The sequence below is a fragment of the Hippocampus guttulatus genome, chromosome 11 (assembly GCF_054856545.1).
Source record: "Hippocampus guttulatus isolate MCC_2025c chromosome 11, RoL_Hgut_1.0, whole genome shotgun sequence".
NCBI lineage: Eukaryota > Metazoa > Chordata > Actinopteri > Syngnathiformes > Syngnathidae > Hippocampus > Hippocampus guttulatus.
Window position 1 is genome coordinate 19,268,908 of NC_141271.1, and position 21,932 is coordinate 19,290,839.

General features: G+C 46.5%; 1 protein-coding gene across 1 annotated transcript in view; it reads left to right on the top strand.

The window, feature by feature from the left end:
- The window catches only part of neb (nebulin), a 59,676-nt gene that overhangs the window by 20,757 nt on the left and 16,987 nt on the right, over nt 1-21,932 (top strand). Inside the window, exons 48-118 of the mRNA XM_086123386.1 lie at nt 70-174; nt 252-359; nt 445-756; nt 957-1,160; nt 1,252-1,356; nt 1,423-1,530; nt 1,877-2,188; nt 2,430-2,633; nt 3,016-3,120; nt 3,198-3,305; nt 3,391-3,702; nt 3,790-3,993; nt 4,065-4,169; nt 4,291-4,398; nt 4,576-4,887; nt 4,980-5,183; nt 5,265-5,369; nt 5,500-5,607; nt 5,693-6,004; nt 6,200-6,403; nt 6,494-6,598; nt 6,926-7,033; nt 7,117-7,428; nt 7,708-7,911; nt 8,114-8,218; nt 8,298-8,405; nt 8,470-8,781; nt 9,021-9,125; nt 9,207-9,305; nt 9,383-9,484; nt 9,714-9,821; nt 9,896-10,207; nt 10,283-10,387; nt 10,472-10,576; nt 10,764-10,868; nt 10,962-11,069; nt 11,150-11,260; nt 11,472-11,669; nt 11,939-12,043; nt 12,120-12,224; nt 12,324-12,428; nt 12,518-12,625; nt 12,818-12,931; nt 13,019-13,216; nt 13,416-13,520; nt 13,599-13,703; nt 13,777-13,884; nt 14,204-14,311; nt 14,399-14,506; nt 14,577-14,681; nt 14,757-14,861; nt 15,200-15,298; nt 15,382-15,486; nt 15,865-15,969; nt 16,064-16,168; nt 16,273-16,377; nt 16,628-16,732; nt 16,815-16,919; nt 16,998-17,102; nt 17,281-17,385; nt 18,103-18,207; nt 19,170-19,271; nt 19,357-19,464; nt 19,541-19,645; nt 19,799-19,903; nt 20,002-20,106; nt 20,511-20,615; nt 20,697-20,807; nt 20,881-20,991; nt 21,357-21,461; nt 21,693-21,797. Of these exons, the coding sequence (XP_085979512.1) occupies nt 70-174; nt 252-359; nt 445-756; nt 957-1,160; nt 1,252-1,356; nt 1,423-1,530; nt 1,877-2,188; nt 2,430-2,633; nt 3,016-3,120; nt 3,198-3,305; nt 3,391-3,702; nt 3,790-3,993; nt 4,065-4,169; nt 4,291-4,398; nt 4,576-4,887; nt 4,980-5,183; nt 5,265-5,369; nt 5,500-5,607; nt 5,693-6,004; nt 6,200-6,403; nt 6,494-6,598; nt 6,926-7,033; nt 7,117-7,428; nt 7,708-7,911; nt 8,114-8,218; nt 8,298-8,405; nt 8,470-8,781; nt 9,021-9,125; nt 9,207-9,305; nt 9,383-9,484; nt 9,714-9,821; nt 9,896-10,207; nt 10,283-10,387; nt 10,472-10,576; nt 10,764-10,868; nt 10,962-11,069; nt 11,150-11,260; nt 11,472-11,669; nt 11,939-12,043; nt 12,120-12,224; nt 12,324-12,428; nt 12,518-12,625; nt 12,818-12,931; nt 13,019-13,216; nt 13,416-13,520; nt 13,599-13,703; nt 13,777-13,884; nt 14,204-14,311; nt 14,399-14,506; nt 14,577-14,681; nt 14,757-14,861; nt 15,200-15,298; nt 15,382-15,486; nt 15,865-15,969; nt 16,064-16,168; nt 16,273-16,377; nt 16,628-16,732; nt 16,815-16,919; nt 16,998-17,102; nt 17,281-17,385; nt 18,103-18,207; nt 19,170-19,271; nt 19,357-19,464; nt 19,541-19,645; nt 19,799-19,903; nt 20,002-20,106; nt 20,511-20,615; nt 20,697-20,807; nt 20,881-20,991; nt 21,357-21,461; nt 21,693-21,797 (9,942 nt within the window). The remainder of the gene's footprint in view (nt 1-69; nt 175-251; nt 360-444; nt 757-956; nt 1,161-1,251; nt 1,357-1,422; nt 1,531-1,876; nt 2,189-2,429; nt 2,634-3,015; nt 3,121-3,197; nt 3,306-3,390; nt 3,703-3,789; nt 3,994-4,064; nt 4,170-4,290; nt 4,399-4,575; nt 4,888-4,979; nt 5,184-5,264; nt 5,370-5,499; nt 5,608-5,692; nt 6,005-6,199; nt 6,404-6,493; nt 6,599-6,925; nt 7,034-7,116; nt 7,429-7,707; nt 7,912-8,113; nt 8,219-8,297; nt 8,406-8,469; nt 8,782-9,020; nt 9,126-9,206; nt 9,306-9,382; nt 9,485-9,713; nt 9,822-9,895; nt 10,208-10,282; nt 10,388-10,471; nt 10,577-10,763; nt 10,869-10,961; nt 11,070-11,149; nt 11,261-11,471; nt 11,670-11,938; nt 12,044-12,119; nt 12,225-12,323; nt 12,429-12,517; nt 12,626-12,817; nt 12,932-13,018; nt 13,217-13,415; nt 13,521-13,598; nt 13,704-13,776; nt 13,885-14,203; nt 14,312-14,398; nt 14,507-14,576; nt 14,682-14,756; nt 14,862-15,199; nt 15,299-15,381; nt 15,487-15,864; nt 15,970-16,063; nt 16,169-16,272; nt 16,378-16,627; nt 16,733-16,814; nt 16,920-16,997; nt 17,103-17,280; nt 17,386-18,102; nt 18,208-19,169; nt 19,272-19,356; nt 19,465-19,540; nt 19,646-19,798; nt 19,904-20,001; nt 20,107-20,510; nt 20,616-20,696; nt 20,808-20,880; nt 20,992-21,356; nt 21,462-21,692; nt 21,798-21,932) is intronic.

Sequence of the window (21,932 nt, forward strand, 5' to 3'; positions counted from 1 at the left end):
TTTAATGAAAAAATGTATGCGATATCTTGGACATTCAACTTAAGTTGGTCTTGTTATTTGTGACGACAGAAAGCGTACAAAGACGCCTGGGAAAATGCGAAGACCCTGATCCATGTCATGCCTGACGCCATGGACGTCGTTCTCGCAAAAGCCAACAGTTACAACTACAGCTCGGTAAGCAAACAAATTGCGCTTTGAGCTCAAACTTGCCGACGTCGGTTATTCTTAACGGGTGTTTTGGCCTGTTACAGAAACTGTACAAGCAGGCAAATGAAGACGCCAAGAAGAAGGGTTACGACCTGCGCAATGATGCCATTTCCGTCCGAGCGGCCAAAGCATCCAGGGACATCGCCAGTGATGTAAGCATTTAGATTTATTCCAAGTGAGCTCCCGTTTTCCTAGATTCTGCCACGTAACCATCGACATGTGTCTTTTCCTCCAAAGTACCTGTACAAGACGGGATACCGCAAGCAGGTCGGCCACCACATCGGGGCCCTCAGCGTCCGCGACGACCCTCTCCTCATGCTGGCTCTGAACTCCGCCAAAATCGCCAGCGACTTCCTCTACAAAAAGGACTTCAACAAGTCCAAGACCAGATTCAACCTGCCTGTGGACATGCTGGCCTTTGAGCTGGCTAAGAAGAACCAGATCCAGGTCAACCACGCCAACTACATCACCCGCCTGCACGAGTGGACCTGCCTCCCCGACTCCAACGACGTTCGCCAAGCCAGACACGCCTACAATCTGCAGAGTGATGTAGGAAAATGAATACACTTAATCTCCGTTTATTACAGGGATAAGTTCCAGACCCACCTGTCATAGCAGAAAACCATGTAGAAATTCCCGGGGTACAAACAATGAACCGCAATCTCGCGAGGAAACACTGTATACTCATGAAATGATGTGTTTGTAAATTTGAGGATAATTCTTCACTCAATCCTTTCCGTCCTGACCAGAATGTTTACAAGGAAGACCTGAAGTTGCAGAAGGGTGTCGGCTGGGTCCCCGTTGGTTCGGTGGATGTGGAAAAGGTCAAGAAAGCCGGTGAGATCCTGAGTGAACAGAAGTACCGCCAACACCCGAGTAACTACAAGTTTAAGGTCTCAACCGAGGATATGCCCATGGTGCTGGCCAAGGCGAACGCCAAGGTCATGAACAAGGTAGGATAATGTGGCACAAAGCCTAATTAGGACGGATCATTTTACAATAGATTGGCCATTCATAACCTGCTATGTCCGGCGTTTATTTTAGAAAGCATATCAGGAAGCATGGCACAACGAGAAGACCATGATCCACATCTTGCCAGACGCGATGGATGTCGTCCTTGCAAAAGCCAACAACATGAACTACAGCTTGGTAAGTGAGCACTTTGGTTCTGTGATCCATTTTCTGCTTCAACACGTGTATCTTCTGTATCTTCAGAAGCTGTACAAGAAAGCATATCAGGAGGCCAAGAAGCAGGGCTACGAACTCGGCAAAGATGCCATTTCCATCCTCGCAGCTAAGGCTTCCAGAGACATTGCGAGCGATGTAAGTCGTTTGGTTTTCACCAAACCTAACAGGAATACTACTTATCGCTCAGGTTTCAAAGGGGTGGAAATGTTCCCAATGGGAAAAAGCTAAAGGGGAATTTAAGTCCAAAATTTTCTAGTCGCTCTAGCTATCTCATGGGGCTACCATTTTTACATTATACTGCCTTCTATTGTTGACTGAAATGAATGTTAAAGTGCCCTCAGACCTGCATTGTGAATGCCAAAGCTCACGTCTTTGTTGGGGAGGGGGTCATTTGACATTCGCAATCTGACAACAACTCATGCAATTGTGCAACCGAATTTATCTCTTCTTCCAAATAATCCCGGACATATCCCTATCCCAGTACATGTACAAGACCGGATACCGCAAGCAGGTCGGCCACCACATCGGGGCCCTCAGCATCCGCGACGACCCTCTCCTCATGCTGGCTCTGAACTCCGCCAAAATCGCCAGCGACTTCCTCTACAAAAAGGACTTCAACAAGTCCAAGACCAGATTCAACCTGCCTGTGGACATGCTGGCCTTCGAGCTGGCCAAGAAGAACCAGATCCAAGTCAACCACGCCAACTACATCACCCGCCTGCATAACTGGACCTGCCTGCCCGACTCCAACGACGTTCGCCAAGCCAGACACGCCTACAACCTGCAGAGTGATGTATGAAAATGAATATAGTGAACCTCCATTTCTTGCAGTGATAAGTTCCAGGCCCACCTGCAATAGCAGACAACTTGTATTATAAAAAGAAACCATATAGTGTGAAAACACATTTTAAAAAATTCCAGGGACACGACCAATGACTCGCCATGTAGCGAGGGAGCACCGTATGCTAATGAAATTATGTTTTTCTGATAAATTTGAGGATAATTCTTCACTGAATCCTTTCCGTCCTGGCCAGAATGTTTACAAGGAAGACCTGAAGACGCAGCAGGGTGTCGGCTGGATCCCGATTGGTTCGTTGAATGTGGAGAAGGTGAAGAAAGCCGGTGAGATCCTGAGTGAACAGAAGTACCGCCAGCACCCGAGCGACTACAAGTTTAAGCTCTCAACCGAGGACATGCCCATGGTGCTGGCCAAGGCGAACGCTCAAGTCATGAACCAGGTATTCATGCGTTACAATCACTACATATGAGGTCATAATCTCAGGAAGAAATACAGTCCTGCAGGATTTAGACCAGGGACGTCCATCCATTTTCCACCAAGGGCTACAAAGAGAAAAAGAAGAGGAAAGAAAGAGGAGAGGAGAAGCGACAGTAAAACAGGCAAAAATCCATATGTCAAGGGTTTAGGAAGGGCAAGAGGCTATTTGCTATCGTTAAAACTATTGCGAGGGGGGAAAAAAAAAGAATCTCAGCTTGGTGTTATCAATAAAAAAAGCAAACAATTATTAATTTCAGTGTGACATCCAAAGACTTTTAATGAAAAAAATGCATGCGATATATTGGACATTCAACTTCAGTTGGTCTTGTCATTTGTGATGGCAGAAAGCGTACATAGACGCCTGGGAACATGCGAAGACCCTGATCCATGTCATGCCTGACGCCATGGACGTCGTTCTCGCAAAAGCCAACAGTTACAACTACAGCTCGGTAAGCAAACAAATTGCGCTTTGAGCTCAAACTTGCCGACGTCGGTTATTCTTAACGGGTGTTTTGGCCTGTTACAGAAACTGTACAAGCAGGCAAATGAAGACGCCAAGAAGAAGGGTTACGACCTGCGCAATGATGCCATTTCCGTCCGAGCGGCCAAAGCATCCAGGGACATCGCCAGTGATGTAAGCATTTAGATTTATTCCAAGTGAGCTCCCGTTTTCCTAGATTCTGCCACGTAACCATCGACATGTGTCTTTTCCTCCAAAGTACCTGTACAAGACGGGATACCGCAAGCAGGTCGGCCACCACATCGGGGCCCTCAGCGTCCGTGACGACCCTCTCCTCATGCTGGCTCTGAACTCCGCTAAAATCGCCAGCGACTTCCTCTACAAAAAGGACTTCAACAAGTCCAAGACCAGATTCAACCTGCCTGTGGACATGCTGTCCTTCGAGCTGGCCAAGAAGAACCAGATCCAGGTCAACCACGCCAACTACATCACCCGCCTGCACAACTGGACCTGCCTGCCCGACTCCAACGACGTTCGCCAAGCCAGACATGCCTACAATCTGCAGAGTGATGTGAGTGTAGCTGTAATAAAAATGAAAAATGAACTCTTCTGGCTTTTTTTTCCTCATCCTGAATCCTTCCATCACTGCTCTCCATAGTCCGTCTACAAGGCAGACTTGAAGTGGCTCCAAGGTCTCGGCTGGGCCCCAGATGGCTCGATTGAGGTGGAGAAGGCCAAGAAGGCTGCTGAAATCTTGAGCGAGAGGAAATACCGCCAACCTCCCAGCAAAATCCCCTTCAGCAGCCCAATGAACGCAATGAACTTTGAACTGGCAAAGAATAACGCTTTGACAATGAACAAGGTAGACATCTTGAGGGGGATGAACAAGACGATAATGCCAGTTGTTCCGTCAATAATTGTGGTTTGTTCCAGCGTCTCTACATCGAAGCGTGGGAGCGTGAAAAAACCAACGTGCACATCAACCCTGACACTCCGGAGATCGTCCTCTCGCAGCAGAACGCTATCAACATGAGCAGGGTTCGTATCACACTTGGACCCGTTGACAGTCTTACCTTGGTCGCATCACATGCTGTCACCATGTACCAGTCTACTTTGAGTACTTCTATACTTATTTGTGATTTTTTTTTTTTCTTGACAGAAACACTACAGGCAAGGTTATGAGGCCGCCATCAAAAGGGGCTATTTCCTGCCACCAGATGCCATTGCTTTGAAGAGCGCCAAGGCCTCTCGGGAAATTGTCAGTGATGTAAGTCACTATTATTTCACAAAGCACTCAGTAAACGGAGAGAGAGAGACATATTAATCATTAGGGGAATTTTATCACCCAGTGTCTTACTTTACAGAAAGGATACAAAATAATGACAGGCCACTATTATGGAGGGATGGTTTGAGCTCTTTTTTTTTTCCTCCCCATTTTCATCAGTACAAATACAAAACAGGATACCGGCAACAAGTGGGCCACCACATTGGCGCTCGCAGCATCAAAGACGACCCCCTGATCATGCTGGCCCTCAACTCGGCCAAGATCGCCAGTGATGCCCTCTACAAAAAGGATTTCAACAAGTCCAAAACCCACTTCAATCTTCCCGTGGACATGCTGAGTCTTGAACTGGCCAAAAAGTGCCAGATTCAAGTCAACGACTTCAACTACCGGACTCGCTTACACGAATGGACGTGCCTGCCCGACTCCAATGACGTCGTCCAGGCCAGGAAGGCCTACGATCTCCAGAGTGATGTAAGACTAATAGAAGTCATCAAAAACTGTTACTTCCGGATTGTGCTTCTGTCTTCTCGTGTCATCTCAATGTGCTCCCCCACCCCCTTCAGGCTGTGTACAAAGCCGACTTGGATGAGATTGTTGGTGTGGGATGGATCCCTGTTGGCTCACCGGAAGTGCAGAAAGTCAAGAATGCCGGCAAAATTCTTAGCGATCGCTTTTACAAGCAGAAGCAAGACTCTCTGAAGTTCACCACAGACATGTCTGCCATACCCATGGTCCTTGCCAAAGCAAATGCTGAGATCATGAACAAGGCATGCCCTTTTGTTTTTTTCCATCATTGTTTCAAAAGATAAGGTTCCTTCTTTCCCGTAACGTTTGACTTGTCATGACAGAAATATTACATTTCTGCTTGGGAGGCTGAAAAGGCGAAGAACCATATCGGTGCTGACCTGCCTGAGATTCTGCTCTCCAAATCAAACGCTTACAACCTCAGCCAGGTAGAGTCCGTGTGTTTTCAAGACATTATCCAATTTCACTTTCGGAAAATTGCAGAAGCTATATATTTAACCCGTGTGTTTGTGAGATCTATTCCAATGAAAAATATGCGCCTTGTTTTTCTACCTCCAGAATGTGTACAAGCAAGCCGTCAAGGATATGTTCCGACAGGGCTACGTCATGAAACCTGACGCAATTTCCGTCAAAGCAGCCAAACGTGGAAGAGAAATCATTAGTGATGTATGAAAACATGAATTAGAAATTTGTCGGTGTCAGTTTAACTGACGTTTCACCTCTTTCAGTTGTCACTTTGCTCTTCACGCAGTACAAGTACAAGACGGGATACCGCAAGCAGGTTGGCCACCACATCGGCGCGCTGAGCATCCGTGACGATCCTCTGATCATGCTGGCCCTGAACTCGGGCCAGATTGCGAGCGACAACCTATACAAAAAGGACTTCAACAAGTCCAAGACCAAATTCAACCTGCCGGTGGACATGCTGAACTTGGAACTGGCCAAGAAATGTCAGATACAAGTCAACGACTTCAACTACAGAACTTGCCTGCACAACTGGACTTGTCTGCCGGACTCCAACGATGTGGTCCAGGCCAGGAAGGCGTATGACCTTCAAAGTGACGTGAGTAGTTAGTGAAGTGGTACCCTCACTTAAATTCATTCCATGACCTATGTTTCTCTATTGAAATGAAATACGATTACCGTGTTCCCGCGATTTTAATCGCTTCCCTTGAGCGGTACCACTGTAGTTAACACGTGTTTTCCCGAGGAGCACGCTCACAAACAAAAACGTCATCGTCCCTCATTTATCATTTAGGCTGTGTACAAAGCAGACATGCAATGGATCAAGGGATCCGGTTGGGTCCCCATTGGTTCAGTGCATGTGGAGAAAGCAAAGAAAGCATCGGAGATCTTGAGTGAGAAGCTGTATCGCCAGCCTGCCAACAACTTCAAATTCACCACCACGACCGAGGACATTCCGTTTGCCCTCGCTCTGGCCAACGCCCAAATCATGGACAAGGTACAGACTGTGTACACCGATTTGTACGTCAGAAATAAAAAAATAAAATAAAACAGCCTGTTCAACAATCCACCTTTTTGATGTTTACAGAAAGCGTACGTGTCCGCGTGGGAGAACGACAAAATTAACATTCACATCATGCCCGACACACCTGAGATCATCTTGGCCAAGCAGAATAGGCTCAACACCAGTCAGGTAACACACTCATGAATGCAAGATACTCGAACGATGTTTAATGTTCACAATCCATAAACTGTACATTACTCACAAGTAGTTATGACACTGAGAATTTCAGGTGAGATTTCAAGATGAACCAGAGTGAAGTTGCACTGCAGTCTTTCGTTTATATCTGGGGTAATATAGCAAAACCCCCACATGGACGAAAATCCATCAAATTAAATTCACTTGGAAAGTTTGTAGGGCATTTTAGGTTCGTCTTGAAATGTCACCCCAAAGCCCAACATGCCTTCTTTTTTTAAGAGTACTGTACATCAGCCTTAGACTATCATTTCCTTCCAATAGAGACATTACCATGAAGGCTACCTGGAAAACATTAAAAATGGCTACTTGCTCCCCAAAGACGCCATTTCGATTGTAGCAGCCAAGGCCTCTCGTGACATCGTCAGTGACGTAAGTCCGCAGCCCCACTTTCAGCCGCAGGTTTGTACACTCTTGCTAGGACGCGGAACAATAACGCCGCTTTGGAATTTCAGTACAAGTACAAGACCGGATACCGCAGGCAGTGTGGCCACCACGTCGGGGCTCGCAGCGTTGAAGACGACCCTCTGATCTTGCTGGCCGCCCACGCCGCCAGGATCGCCAGTGACAACATCTACAAGAAGGATTTTGAAAAGACCAAGACCCACTTCAACCTGCCCGTGGACATGCTGTCCATCGAGCTGGCCAAGAAGTGCCAGCAGCAAGTCAACGATTTTAACTACCGCACTCACCTGCACCAGTGGACCTGCCTGCCAGATTCCAACGACGTAGTCCAGGCCAGGAAGGTCTACGACCTGCAGAGTGATGTAAGTTCGTAGACGTCTGCCGTTACCTATGCTCTGCGCTCAAATTCTTAACACTGGACTTGCTTACTTTTAGATACAAATACGCGTGTGGTTGTGTGTGTATGTAAATACGCAACTGAATGTCTGGATTCTCAAAGGACAAAAAGAGATTGGAGTGAATATATTGGCAGTGAATGAGGTTTAAAACAAAGCCACAAAGTCCCCATTTTGATATTTTGGCAAAGCTATCTTGAACATTTGCAGATGCTTTGCCGTTTTTAAATGAACCGTATCTTGCAGGCTGTGTACAAAAGTGACCTGGAGTGGCTGAAGGGATGCGGCTGGTCACCTCACGAATCCGTGGATGTCATCAAAGTCAGGAAAGCACAGAAAATCCTCAACGAGAGACTTTACCGCGAGCCGCCCAGCACGATCAAGTTCACCAGCGTGGCGGAATTGCCTTCAATCATCCTGGCCAAGCAAAATTCAGATAACCTCAGCGAAGTGAGTCAGGAAAAAAAAACACTTGATGCTGAGGGGCACTCACACATTTATCTTGCTCCAAAATTCTTTATTTTTATTATTTGCCAAATTTCACCTTCCTACTCCTTCCATCGTTCTGCACCGATTAGCGCCTTCTTTAATTATTAAATGTGGTTCGGCCCTTTGAGATGAACACTAAAGGCTCTTGTTTTCTTTTCAACAGTGGAAATACAAGGAAATGTGGGAGAATGAAAAAACCTCCTTCATCCTTCCGCCAGACACGCCAGCCATGGAGCTGTCCAAGACAAATGCGATCAACATCAGCAATGTGAGGTTTCAGCTGCGACCACTTTCTGCCATTCTGGAATGATCTGTTTTTTCAACATGTCCCAACTGATTCTACTCAGAAACTATACACCTTGGATTGGGATGACCAAAAGGCCAAAGGCTACCAGATCAAGGAGGATGCCATCGCTGTACTGAAGGCCAAAGCGTCCAGAGATATCATCAGCGACGTAAGAAAAAGACACGGTTGAGGTTTAAAAATAAGAAACTCACCTTTCTTTCTTCTTCTTTTAGTACAAGTACAAGGAAGGATACCGCAAGCAAGTGGGTCACCACATTGGGGCTCTCAGCGTCAAAGACGACCCCCTCATCATGCTGGCACTGAACTCGGCCAAGATCGCCAGTGACAACCTCTACAAAAAGGACTTCAACATGTCCAAGACCAGATTCCACTTGCCCGTAGACATGCTGAGTCTCGAACTGGCCAAAAAGTGCCAGATTCAAGTCAACGACTTCAACTACCGGATTCGCTTGCACCAGTGGACGTGCCTGCCTGACTCCAATGATGTGGTACAGGCCAGGAAGGTCTACGATCTCCAGAGTGATGTAAGTTTGTAAACCTGCTGTTGTGTATATTTGCACAACTGTGACATAGCACAGTAGATTAATGGCCAAGAAGAATTAGCGCTTTTGGACTCGACCTTTTTACCAAAGGGCAAACAATTGCGCCTGATTCCGCCTCCTTCCCGCCGCCAGAAGAACAGTGGCAGGAGAGCCGACTAACCTGGAAATATGACAAAAGTCAGAATGGTGGAATACATTTTGTGTTGTATTGGCCCCCCCAGGCTGTGTACAAAGCGGACTTGGAGTGGCTACGTGGATGCGGTTGGATTCCGCACGAGTCCGTTGAGGTTTTGAGGGTGAAGAATGCACAGAAGATCCTCGCTGAGGTAGGCCAGCTTGCGTTTTGCTTGACAGAACATGTGCATTTTAGAAGTCATCTCACAATCGTGTCGCTCGTGTTGTTACAGAGAGGCTACCGGGTCAAGCTGGATGAGCAGAAATTTGGTGTTCCACCCAATCGAGTCGACTTGACTTGGGCTAAGAATGCCGCCGACATCCTCAATGAGGTCCAGATTTTGACACTTTTTTTTCTCCCTTAATATTGTCTTTAGCTCTCGGTAACCCACTTTGAACCTCTTTTCAGGCCAAATACCGTGAGGCTTGGCATCGGGACAAGACCAATTACACGCTGGTAGAGACTCCGACCATGGTCACAGCCAAAGCGGCAGCTAAGAACGTTCATCCGGTAAGGTTTTTATCTCGTTCATTTATTGTTTTAACTGTCTTTGTTTTGGTGTGTCCGAGCTGGCACTTTGTATGCAGCGACAGTCGGACCGTTGGACTAGGAAAATATGTCTGTAGCGATCACGCATGAATATATTTTAGAATCAGCACCTCTGTTTGGAATCTGTATCCCTGTTTTTTTTTTTTTTTTTTTTTTGTCATTTGTCAAAAACAGCCTTTTGGTTTTGCAGAAACTGTATTCCCAAGATTGGGAAAAGGCCAAGGCCACTGGGTACTTCATGCCTGAAAATGCGGTGTCCATCAAGCAGTGTATTAGCAACACTAAAGTCCAAAGCAAAGTGAGTATCTGTTCAAATGTTGACAGAATTACTCAAACTGGAAGTGCAACCGATTGCCATCGTCTGTCCGGCAGCATAAATACCTGGAGGGATACCGCAAGCAGGTGGGCCACCACATTGGGGCCCTCAGCATCCAGGACGACCCGCTTCTCATGCTGGCCCTGAACTCGGCCAAGATCGCCAGCGATGCTCTCTACAAGAAAGACTTCAACAAGTCCAAGACCAAATTCAACCTGCCCGTGGACATGCTGCAGTTCGAGCTGGCTAAGAAGTGTCAGAAGCAAGTCAACGATGACCTCTACAGGACCCGCCTGCACGAGTGGACGTGCCTACCTGACCAGAATGACGTCATCCAGGCCAGGAAAGCCTACGATCTTCAGAGTGATGTGAGTCGTCAGATCAATGAAGACAAAAATTGTTTGCGCGGACTTCAAATAATCCCCAGATTTTGTTCTTCTTAGTTTGTGTACAAAGCGGATATGGAATGGATTCGAGGCTGCGGGTGGGTGGCCCACGAATCAGTGGACCACGTCAAAGCCAGAAAAGCGCAGGAAATTCTCAACGATGTAAGTTTTGATTTGCTGTATGATTCGTCCTTACTTAATCTCAGTATTTTGTCTCTCATCTGGATGTCTTCATGTTTCTCACAGAGGATCTACAAGAAGAACGCAATTGACGGCTTTGGAAAATTCACCCTGGTGGTGGACCGTCCAGAACTTCTCTTGGCCAAGACCAACGCTGTCAACGTCAGCGACGTATGTATTCCAACATGAACCGACTATGGGAATTGCAACATAATAAATCTTTTTTTTCCCCCAGGGGATACATTCCAGACCCACCCACGATACGAGAACATTTTTGTCTAACTGGCTTAATGCTAACATATTAAAGTGAAAGGCCTTAGATGTGCCGCCATTCTCACATCTTTTCTTCCATCCACAGCTGAAGTACAAAGAGACCTTCAATGCAGAGAGGGGTCAGTACATCGGTTCCGATGACACTCCTCAACTGGCCCACAGCAGGGAGATGACCAAGAACATCAGCGAGGTGCCGAGAGTCAAACGGCTCGTTCATTTGAGATTTTTTTTTTCCATCAATTACACGTGCTATAACGATGTAAGCGTTGTTGTCTGATTTCAGAAACTCTACAAACTGCACTGGAACAAATCCAAGGCTGCTAACTACCATCTGGACCAGGAGTATATTCCACTTGTCATCGGAAAGAAGAGCAGAGACATCAGCAGTGATGTGAGTACGCGAACGGTTGTCCTTTCTTCCTGGTTCTTCTACCGGTACAGATTGTAATTTCTATGATATTCCTGTTCTAGGTCAAGTACCATGACTCCCACGAGAAGGCCAGGGGACACTACTTGGCCGGAACCCTGGTGGACTTCCCCGAGGTGATCCGGTGTGGTGATCAGGAGAAGAACAAGGGACTGGTGAGCAAATCGTAATAGAGACACCATAACCCATGTCAAGGGTTTCGCCGGCTCAAACTGAGGCGGAACCTCCACCACCGTGTTTGATATCATTCCCTGTTCACTGTCTTTTTATAATACATCCGTCAACCGAAAATGAGCTTTGGAACAGTACTCTTCTAAGACCACTACAATTTCATAACCTCCATCATTCCCGCTGTTTCCGTTGTAGAGGCTTTACCATCAGAACTACCACCAGACCAAGATGAAGACCCACATCCCATCCGACATCATTGCAAACAAGGTGGCCAAGCGTTCCCAGGACATGCTGAGCGACATCCTGTACCGCACATACCTCCACCAGTGGACCTGCCACCCCGATCAGGAGGATGCCATCCGAGCCCGCAAGACCAACGAGATTCTCAGCGATGTATGTTTCTTTACCCTAAACATTTCGTTCGGTTTTATGCACGTAGTATTTTCCGGCTTGAGGCTCATCATTGTTATCAGCCTCCTTATCACTTGTGTTCCTTATGATTAGTGTGAGAATTATTATGCCGCTTTACTCCCGCTGTTTCGACATCCCCCAATGTAGCCACAAATAGCGCGTACAGAGTGTTTTTATATTAGGGTTAAGGTCTCCCATAGTGAAGGGCCCGGCAGTCGATGTTTTTCCTTTCTCTTGTCATCGACGACCAGGTGTTTTACAAAGAGGACCTGACCTGGATGAAGGGCATCGGCTGCTACGTGTGGGACACGCCAGAGATCATTCGTGCCAAGAAGGCCTACGACCTGCAGAGTGAAGTGCGTGACATCAGGCAATATCAATCAATCATGTGAAACCACAACAGAATTACACGGCCCATATTTTGCCTTTCAGCTTCAATATAGAGATGAGGCCAAGAAAGAATTCAACAATTACTCCATCGTGACCGACACGCCCGCCTATGTGACTGCCGTGCTGGGCAACACCTGGGCCAGCGACGTAAGTTACTTGATGTGGGGGGGGGGGGGGGGGGTCGCAAGTGGTCTATACTTGTACTTAAGAACAAAGTGCGAGTACTTTTTCCACCTGCGCCGACAGCTGAACTACCGGGAGGCTTACCATAAGGGGAAGCACTCGTACACCACCGTTCTTGATACCTACGACTACGGCAGATGCCGCAACTTCAAACACAACTTCAGCAACGTACGTAGAAACGCTCGGCGAAGCTCATTGTATCATTGTAGACACAGAAATCGGTGAAGTGAACATCATCATTCATTTTGGATTTTCAGAAAATCTACACTGACGCTTGGGACAAATTCAAGGCCAAGGGCTACCAGATCCCCCACGACTCGCGCTCCATGCAACACGCCAAGAATCAGAAGTTCGTTGCGAGCAGCGTGAGTATCTTCTCCATATCCCGCGTCCTGCCAATAAACTTGAAGGGAAACTAGATTTAGATTTGCACCGAAACCCCGTTGGTCACATCGCATACTTTTCACACCTAACTGCGAGGTGAAAACCTGTGATTTGGGTCTGTTCTCACTCTCTCAAGGATGCTTCATGAACTACGGTCTTGCCCTGCTTTTCAGGTGAAGTACAAGGAGGACTATGAAAAGTTCAAGTCAATCTACAGCCTGCCCAAGTCTCTTGAGGACGATCCACGCACCCTCCACTGCCTCAAGGCCGGAAGGCTGGTCCTGGACGTAAGGCAAAGTTTTGTTCACAGCTTTATTTGCCATTGCGGTACATTTCCAGGTTTGTGATGACAAAAGAACCGCTCGTCTGTGTAGCGCCTGTACAAAGAGGACTATGAGAAAGCCAAGGCAAAGAACCACATCCCGGCAGACATGCTGGAGATCATAACGGCCCATAAAACCCAGACCAAAGTCAGCGAAATCAACTACCGCAAATATCTGCACGAGTGGATCTGCCTCCCCGATATGCAAATGTACGTCCAGGCGCGCAAAGTCAACGAGCAGCTGAGTGATGTGAGTAAAAACAAAAATTGTAGTCTCTTAAATCAAGCCACAATATGCTCGTTCTTGATCTGCAAAGATATTTCTTCTTACCAGGCAGTTTTCGTGTCCGATTATGCAATGTCGTCATTTTTTTTTCTGTCTTCTCGTACGAACTGTAAACGGATTTTTTAAAAAATGAGCTTCACTGTCAAATCGATACCTTCTGCAGATCTTCTACAAGGATGACCTGAACTGGCTGAAGGGCATCGGCTGCTTTGCCTGGGACACTCCGGAAATCCTGCGTGTCAAGCATGCCGGCGACATTCAGAGCATTGTTTGTAGTCACCAATACCTTTTTTGACTCTTTGATCTGCCCCCGCAATGTTATTCACTCGTGTGTTTCACATTCCAGAACAAATACCGAGCCAAAGGTGTGGAGGCGTTCAAGGACTACTCGGTGGTGATGGAAACCCCGGTTTACACGACGGCCAAGCAGAACACCGTCAATCTGAGCGATGTAGGCCAGTGACGTTGACGCGTGGTAAGACATCAACGTCGGCCGCTTTTTTGACTCTATTGTCTTTCTCCAGCTGCGCTATCGCTCCGACTACCAAACCCACATCAAGGGAACCAACACTGCTCCTGCCGTTACCGTCGAGGGGGAGAGAGCTCGTCTGGCCCACCACATTCAGAGTAATGTAAGATAACCTTGGCGGTGTTCTTCATCTGCACAATTTTACTTTCCAAGATGAGTGCGGTGCAGCCCTTGAATTTTTGTAACGTGGGTGTCTCAAAACACCAGTGGCTCGGTTCATGAAGAGAGCCATGTGTGACTTACCAGATCCAGATGGAAAGGCAAGGACTTAGTTCATTAACAGAGCAGGAAAGTGTTGACTGTCACTTGTTGGACACGGGTGGGGGGACGCCAGTGAAGGTGAAGGGGAACAGGGGACAGTGTTTCCATGGAGTTGCCAGAAACCAGGCAACTTTCATGTAAAATCTGTTCTGTTCTCTCAGAACTGGTACAAGGAGGCCAACAAGAAGTACATGCCCACAGGGTACACTCTGCCCCACGACATGCCTCTCATCAAGCGGGCGAAACACAACTCTTTTATCAGTAGCATTGTAAGTACACCGCCGCTACTCTCTAAAATAAAAAATGGGAGCAACAGCCGATCGAGCTCCGCTCGTGTTTTCTTTTGGTTTGCGTAGGTGAAGTACAAGGAGGCCTACGAGATGACAAAGGCCAAGGGCTACACCATTCACCCGCAGGGCGTCAACTTCGTCAACTACAGGAAGGCCAACAAGATCGCTAATGAGGTGAGACCAGGCCCAGCCGTCACTTTCTCATGTTAACGCCGTCCAACGTGGCTTTCTCCCGTCCATGTAGCGCCTGTATCGCGAAGATTACCACAAGCACAAGGACAAGATCCACACCACCTATGACACCCCCGAAATCAAACAAGTCAAGATGAACCAGGATCACATCAGCGAAGTACTGTGACTTTTCCCAGCGCCGACGATATGTCTCTTTTGAAATGGTATGACATCTACTTGGGTGTTTTTGTAGTTGTGGTACAAGGAGATGTACAACAAATGTAAAGGCCAGCTGATCTCCATGCCCATGACACCAGAGCTGATGCATTACAACCACGTCAACGACATCACCAGCGAGGTACTACCAAACGTCTTTTTCGTGTTCTTGTTCTCGTTCGGACGTTTGCTGTCCTTTGGAACATCTCTCCTATGCTAAAATCCACATTGATGCTCAAATCCAAAGCATACATCAAGTAGCATGAACTAGTAAGCGACTTAAAATCTCAATTTTGTCAGACATGTTATTTTAAGACCATCCCAAACACCAAACTGCGGACATTCAGGGACCGAGCCCCTTACCTATGGAGCTCGCTCCCTACTAAAGTCTGGGAGGTTGTTTCCCTGGACATATTTTTTCTGAACAAACTTGTGTTAAAAGGCCCTTTATCAACAATTGAAGTTCTCGTACATTTTCAGCTGAAATACAAAGAGGATCTGACATGGCTGAGGGGCATCGGCTGTTTCCTGTTCAACACCCCGGAGATGATCCGCATCCGCAACCTCAATAAGTACAGAGTACGTATCCTCCTATACAGCATTTTTTCTTCTCACATTGGTCGGCATCATTGCTGTATTGTTTTTATTTTTAACTCTCAAAGCTGGACTACCCGGTGGAGGCCAAGAAGAACCTGCCCAACTTCTCTGTGGTTCTTCACACGCCGGAATACAAGCGAGTGAGCGAGCTCAAGAGCCACTTGAGCATGGTGAGTCTTGTCTGGATGGAAGCCGGTCTTGCCGTCTCATTTGGTGGTGATGTTGCTGAATCGTGGCTAAAAGTCGACAATTGATGCGTGATCATGCTCTTTCTGACTTCTGTAGAACATGACGTGCATTAGATTACACATAAAGCACTGGTGCTTTTCAGGGTGGGGGGGGGGATAAGTTGCTGTTGTTGTGTTATTGATGGAGGAAAAGTGTATGTTTTAGCACATGGGTGGCTTTTCAAAAGTTGCTAAAAGTTTTCTAACAAATGCTAAAAGTAGCTTACATTTTTGCTCGGTGCTTTTTGAAAAGAAATGTCTTTGGGTAGAATGGAGAAAAAAAAAAGGTGCAAAATTCAAGTTGGCATTTTCCGCCTTCAGCTCATCTACAAAGCTCAGAGCAAAGAAGATATGGCCAAGGTCTCCACCACCGCCGACGCCGTGGAACTCAAGAGAGCCAAATGGGCCCAGCATCTGACCAATCATGTGAGTTTGAACCCGGTAGTTTTCCATCTGTCAAGTCAAGACCGGACGGATGACTTAACAGACTTGACTTCCATCTGTGCCTCTTGCACGACAGTACGTGTACACGGACGTCGCCGCCAAACACCGACCGCATTACACCCTGGAAGTGGAAACCCCGCACATGGGCCACAGCAGGAAGATGAAAGTGATGTCCAGTGATGTAAGTTCCTACCAACCACTTTGCTCATCTTTGCCGTCAGCGGCTGGAACCCCCCCCCCCCCCCCCCCCCCACCAAGATTGATTGCTCTCTCGTTCTCTTTTAGAACAAGTACAAAGAACAGTATGAGAAGATGAAGCACAGGTACACCGCCATTGGTGACACGCCCCTTCTGATCCGCTCCAAGAAGGCCTACCTCCAGTCCAGCGATGTGAGTTTAATAAGTACTCACGCTCTGTACTTATTTACATTATTTAATTCCCTCACCCAATGAGACTTTAAAAGGGTTGATAAGGAATTAAATTCTTATCAATTCGCTTCCCTAAAAACACCTGCGAAATCTACTTGAGTACAGTAAAGGTATTTTTACGTTGTTACTTTTCACCACTGTTGATCAGCGAACATCACGCTAAGATTCCGAAACGGTTACTCACCTCAATCTGGTTTTGCGTTTTCCTCAGCTGCGCTACAAAGAGACTTACGAGCTCTCTAAAGGCCACTACCACACCGTCAAGGATGCCCTGGACATCGTCTACCACCGCAGAGTCACCAATGACGTCAGCAATGTCAGCGCTACACGATGACCTTTTATCACGACGTTCACAAAATGTCTTGCGTGATGTTAAAATTACTCTGATCCCGCCTCAGGTTAAGTACAGGGAGAATTACCTTAGCTCCCGGGGAACATGGAAGTCCATCCCGGACCGTCCCGAGTTCTTCTTCAACAGGATCGTCAACGACAACGTCAGCACGGTGAGAGCCATTCAAGACTTTCCTGACGAAAAGGAATCCACGTGCCTGACTTCAAACGGTGGTGTGTTGGGGTTTTAGGTCAAGTACAAGGAGGACCTGGACTGGTTGAAGGGAATCGGCTGCTTCGTGTGGGACACGCCCGAGTTGTTGCGGGCTGAGAAGAACAAGACGCTTTACAGTGATGTGAGTCACTTCTTAACATACGAGTTTGAATTTTCAGCCGATAAAACATTTGTTAAATCCGCTATAGTACATTTGTTAAGTACAGTTCAGTTATCTTTAACTTTTCATTTGCATTTCATCTCTTCGAACAGTTTTTGACCCCTTCAATGACGCTGTGTTGTTTCTACTTGCTCTCCAGATCCAATACAAGACCTTCCTCAAGAAGTTCAGAGGAAACTTCACGTACACCTCTGACTCGCCGTTCTTCCACACGGCCAGGCACGCCACCAGCCTCATTGATGAAGTAAGTTGCCTCGTTTCAGCAATGCTTACACTGCAGAAACTGAACGCGGGGGGGGGGGGGGGGGGGGGGAGGGGGGGGGATGAGAAAAATGAATTAAATGATGTTTGATTTGTGTTGGCAGTCAAAGAACCAGCATATTTTGTTTCGATTTGAAATATTTCATCTTGGCTAGACTTCAGTTTTTACAGTTTAGGTTTTTCTGGTTCCTATGTACAATCTTGGGAGGTATTATTCGAACCCCCGTCAGAAAGGGATGCCCTCCATCAAACCTCTGTCATTTTTGGTTTCCTGGACACTTGCCTTTAACTTCCTTCTGACATTCTGAGCAGCGGGCCTACAGAGTTAGTTACGAGAAGACAAAGGATCACTTCACCATAACCACAGATGATCCTAGTTTCCAGCTGGCCAAGGAGAACAAGAAGATGAGCCAGGTAATGGTCCTGGTCCAATGAGACGGCCTGCATCGTCCACTACAAAAAAACCCCGCCGGGGGCGGCATGAGGCTGTCCACAGACCTGGTGCTGGTTGTTTTGGCATGGATATGATTGTCGACACGATGTCTTTTGTTCATAGCAGGTCTTAAAACAGGGCTACAAACTGACCACTACTTGTTCTCAGAACAAGTTCAAGCTTGGTCGTGAGATCCTTTCCCCTCAATGTGTGTGTGTTTGTCTTTTTTTTTTTTTAAACTGTGGCATGATGTGTGTGTACTGACAGAAACGGTACAAATCCAAAGCAAAGGATCTCCACAAGAGCGGCTGCAATGAGCTCCACCGACCCGACATCCTCACCGCCCTTGTCCAGACTTTTATGGGCAGTAAGGTAAACAGCTAGCTAGCTAGTTAGCAAGTAGCCGTGCCACAAAAACGCTCATGCCTGTCCGCCAGCAGTCGGAGTCTCGAGCTCCTCCCCTCCTGCTGTTTCATCCCATCCGCTGGCCAAAATAAAGCTCACGCCGCATCGAGCATCACCTGCTAATCTTGCCATCTGCCATTCATCTTCATCAAGTGCGTCTCTCATGTCGTTCCATCCAGAGGTGGGAGTAAGTCTCATGTGCAAGTCAGAAACGAATCTTAAGTCGTAAGTTCAAGGCATGTTCCAACTTTCTGCGGACACACACATACGCCAATCATGCCCCCACACACACCCCCACCTCTGGCGCCAGCAGCTTCCCCACCTGCCCGAGAAAAACACGGCAAGAGTCTGAAGTCATTGCAACTGGTAACTGGTCATCCCTGCATTAATAACCCTCACCGTTTTCATGCCCGTCTTCTCAAGCATGTTTCTAACCTCACCTACTCGATTTACACTCTTACTGTGATCACTCTCAGTTCAGACGAGACGCCCTGATTCTCAAACTTTTGTAATAGTCTCACTTCTATCTCTATACACTCATTAATTGGAGGACTGATGACCTTTTTTGCTCCAAACTCATCTAGGGGCAATATTAGATGTTAGGTTTTGGATGACTCTTATTTTATTTTTTTATAATGTTATTTATTTTCTCCGATGTAATTGGAACCCTGCTCTCGAAATCAACATTTTGGAGTCCTTTTTCAGACTCGTTTCAAGTAGCGAGCAGTTTTCTTTACCTCGTCTTGTTTGAATCAAAGTTCGACTTGACCCCTTTTTTATGTCCTCCAAAGTGGGCCATGTCCAAGAAAAGTTTGAGATACACTACCCTGAAGAAAGCTCGTCCTTACTTCGGGACCGCTCGTTGCTTGCCAGACTTGAGACTTTTTGTGGTGCACTATGGTGACTTGGTCCCTGTTGCACTTGTTCAGTGGCGTTACAGGGAACAATATGAGCGTGCCAAGGACAAGTTCACTTCCATCCTGGACACTCCTGAGTATGAAACTAGCCAACGCGGCAAGAAGATTGGCGACGTGAGTTTTATACTCGGTTTCACTATTTTTTATCATGTATCTTGAAAAAAAATGTTCCTGAGAAAAAGCACTTGTTTTCCTGCAGATCGTTTACAAAATGGAGTACAATAAGAACAAGGCCAGAGGCTACACCCTACCGTACGACACACCGCACCAAAACCTCATGAAGAAAGTCAAGGAAATCACCAGTAACGTAGGTGGTCTGAAAGCGTGACTGCATGGCGGGTAAAAAGGAAAGAATTGTTGGAAAATGTTGTGTTTGTTCGCAGCTGAAGTACAAAGAGCACTACGAGAGGAACAAGGCCCAGATCAACATCGATCATGAGGCTCGCTCCATTCGGGCCGCGAAGGAGGCCTACACGAACATCACCAACGTGAGTGACTTATCTAGGCATGGGTCAACTTTTTGGCTCCAGAACTAAGATATATTTTGTCAGGATAAAAAAAAATCAAAGTTGAAGAACCACTGGAGTATCTTCCCCACCCCCCAAAAAAGAAAATTATTCTTAGTGTTTATTCTGTTCTAGTTGGATTACAAGAAGAAGTATGAAGCCACCAAATTCAGGTGGATGTGGACCCCAGAGAGGCCCGACTTTCTCAATGCCGCCAAGAACTCGCTGCAGCAGAGTGACGTGAGTTTTGATTTTTCCTTTTTTTTTTTTTTGCGGGGTGGAACGTGCGGTACGATATGTTCCTCATCCCAAATGCTAACCTGCCTCCTTTTTGACAGTATGAGTACAAGTACGACAAGGAGTACTTGAAGGGCTGCGTCATACCCGTGGTGGACGACAAGCTTACCCTACTCGCACAGAACAACACGCAAATCACCAGTGAGGTGAGAGCCGTGCATCCATGCATCCAGTTAGATTATTATTTTTATTATTATTATGATGATTTCGGCGTTTATGAGCCAGCATTGACTTCCGTTGGTTCGTTTGAATTCTCGGCAACTTAAAGAATTAATATCAAAGATGGAATGCTACGTATTCTATCACACATCCACGCTAACGCAGTCGGGAAGTTATAATTACAGGAAATATTTGTATGAATAACGCTCAGACTTGTGTGTAATCTCAAAATGTCACCTGTCGGGACCGTCATAAATGGAGGATCCCTTACGCAAGGACTTAAGTCACTTTTTCCTTCATATGTCCTTTTTAAAGGTCTTGTTTGTTAAGTCTGCAATTTCATCGGTGAATCGCGTCTTTAACACTCCACTTCGGTTCAATGATTTTGTAGCTCAAATACAAAATGAAGTACGAGAAGGCACGGGGCCACTACCTGCCTGTGGCGGACACCCCTCAGATCCTCCACTCCCAGGCTGTACGCAACCTGTCTTCTGAGGTAAGTTCGTTCAGCCCCTGTAGAAAACAAAACATCCGCAATCTGTGGATGGTCCACTCTTTCATGCTGGTCTTTCCACAGAGCAAGTACAAGGCGGCCAGTAAGAAGCAAATGCAGTCCGGGTCCTTCACCATCATGCCTCAGACCCGGGACACGGCTCACAGCAAGGAGATCAATAAACTCGTCAGCAAGGTATCATCATCAGCTTTCTCATTTTCTCACCGTTTCTTGAAGCCTCGGCTGATCCCGACTTCTGTTCCCATAGAACGTGTACAAGGCCAAGTTTGAGAAGGAGAAAGGCAAGTCGATATACAACAACATGTGCGTACCGCCCGACATTCAGCACGCCATGGATGTTGCCAAGAAACAGAGCAATGTGAGTCAGTTCGACAGAAAAATTCTTTAGTTTAGCTCTGTGATTCTTGGAGTGGTTCCCTGGCTCCCTCTTTTTTGGTACCCAAAAGAATCACTGCCGAAGTACAGTTTTGTGATCAAACTTTGTTCCAGTTACCCTTTTGTTTTCCCAGTATTGTATTTTTTACTTTTCATGCACAATACATTCGTAAGTGCAGTTCAGTTGTATTTAACTTTAAAGTTGAATATGTTTTAAAAAAATTTAATTTTGTTGTACACATACGTATATTTTGGTAATTTTTTTTACAACTTTTTTTTTGTGTAACACATTTTACTCAAATGGTTGTTTAGATACAGTTTTATGAATGAAAAATGTTGGCGTTTCAGCTGGACTACAAGAAGAATGCCAAAGCCAACCTTCACTACACCACCGCCGTTGTGGATCGACCTGACATCAAGAAGGCCACGCACACCGCCAAACTTGTCAGCGATGTAAGGGGCCAAAAATAAAAATTGCACAATTATTATTATTTAGAGAGAATCATTGTATTTTGTTTTCATCTAACTGGCAGGAAAACATAATTATTTACTTTTGTTTTAAGATTAGGCACAGAAAAATATATTCATAAAAACATTTTATTACTTGGTTGGTCAATTTTTTATTTATTTATTTTTTAAATCGTATGGTCAGAAATAATTTAAAATTGTACATTGTCTCGTCAGATCGGCTACCGCAACAAGGCCCGTGAAGAGGCCAGCCGCGGAGGTTCTCTGGTCCACCGGCCCGACATCGAGCTGGCCACGGAAGTCTGCAAGCTCAACAGCCAGGTAGGAAGAATTTAAACTGACCGAGGAGCATCTCGGCTGCAAGGTTCTGTCCTTCGCCAGCCGGCCAGCCAACCAATTTACTCATGTCTTTTGATCCATCCATCCCTCCATCCATCTATCCATGTACTGCCAGCT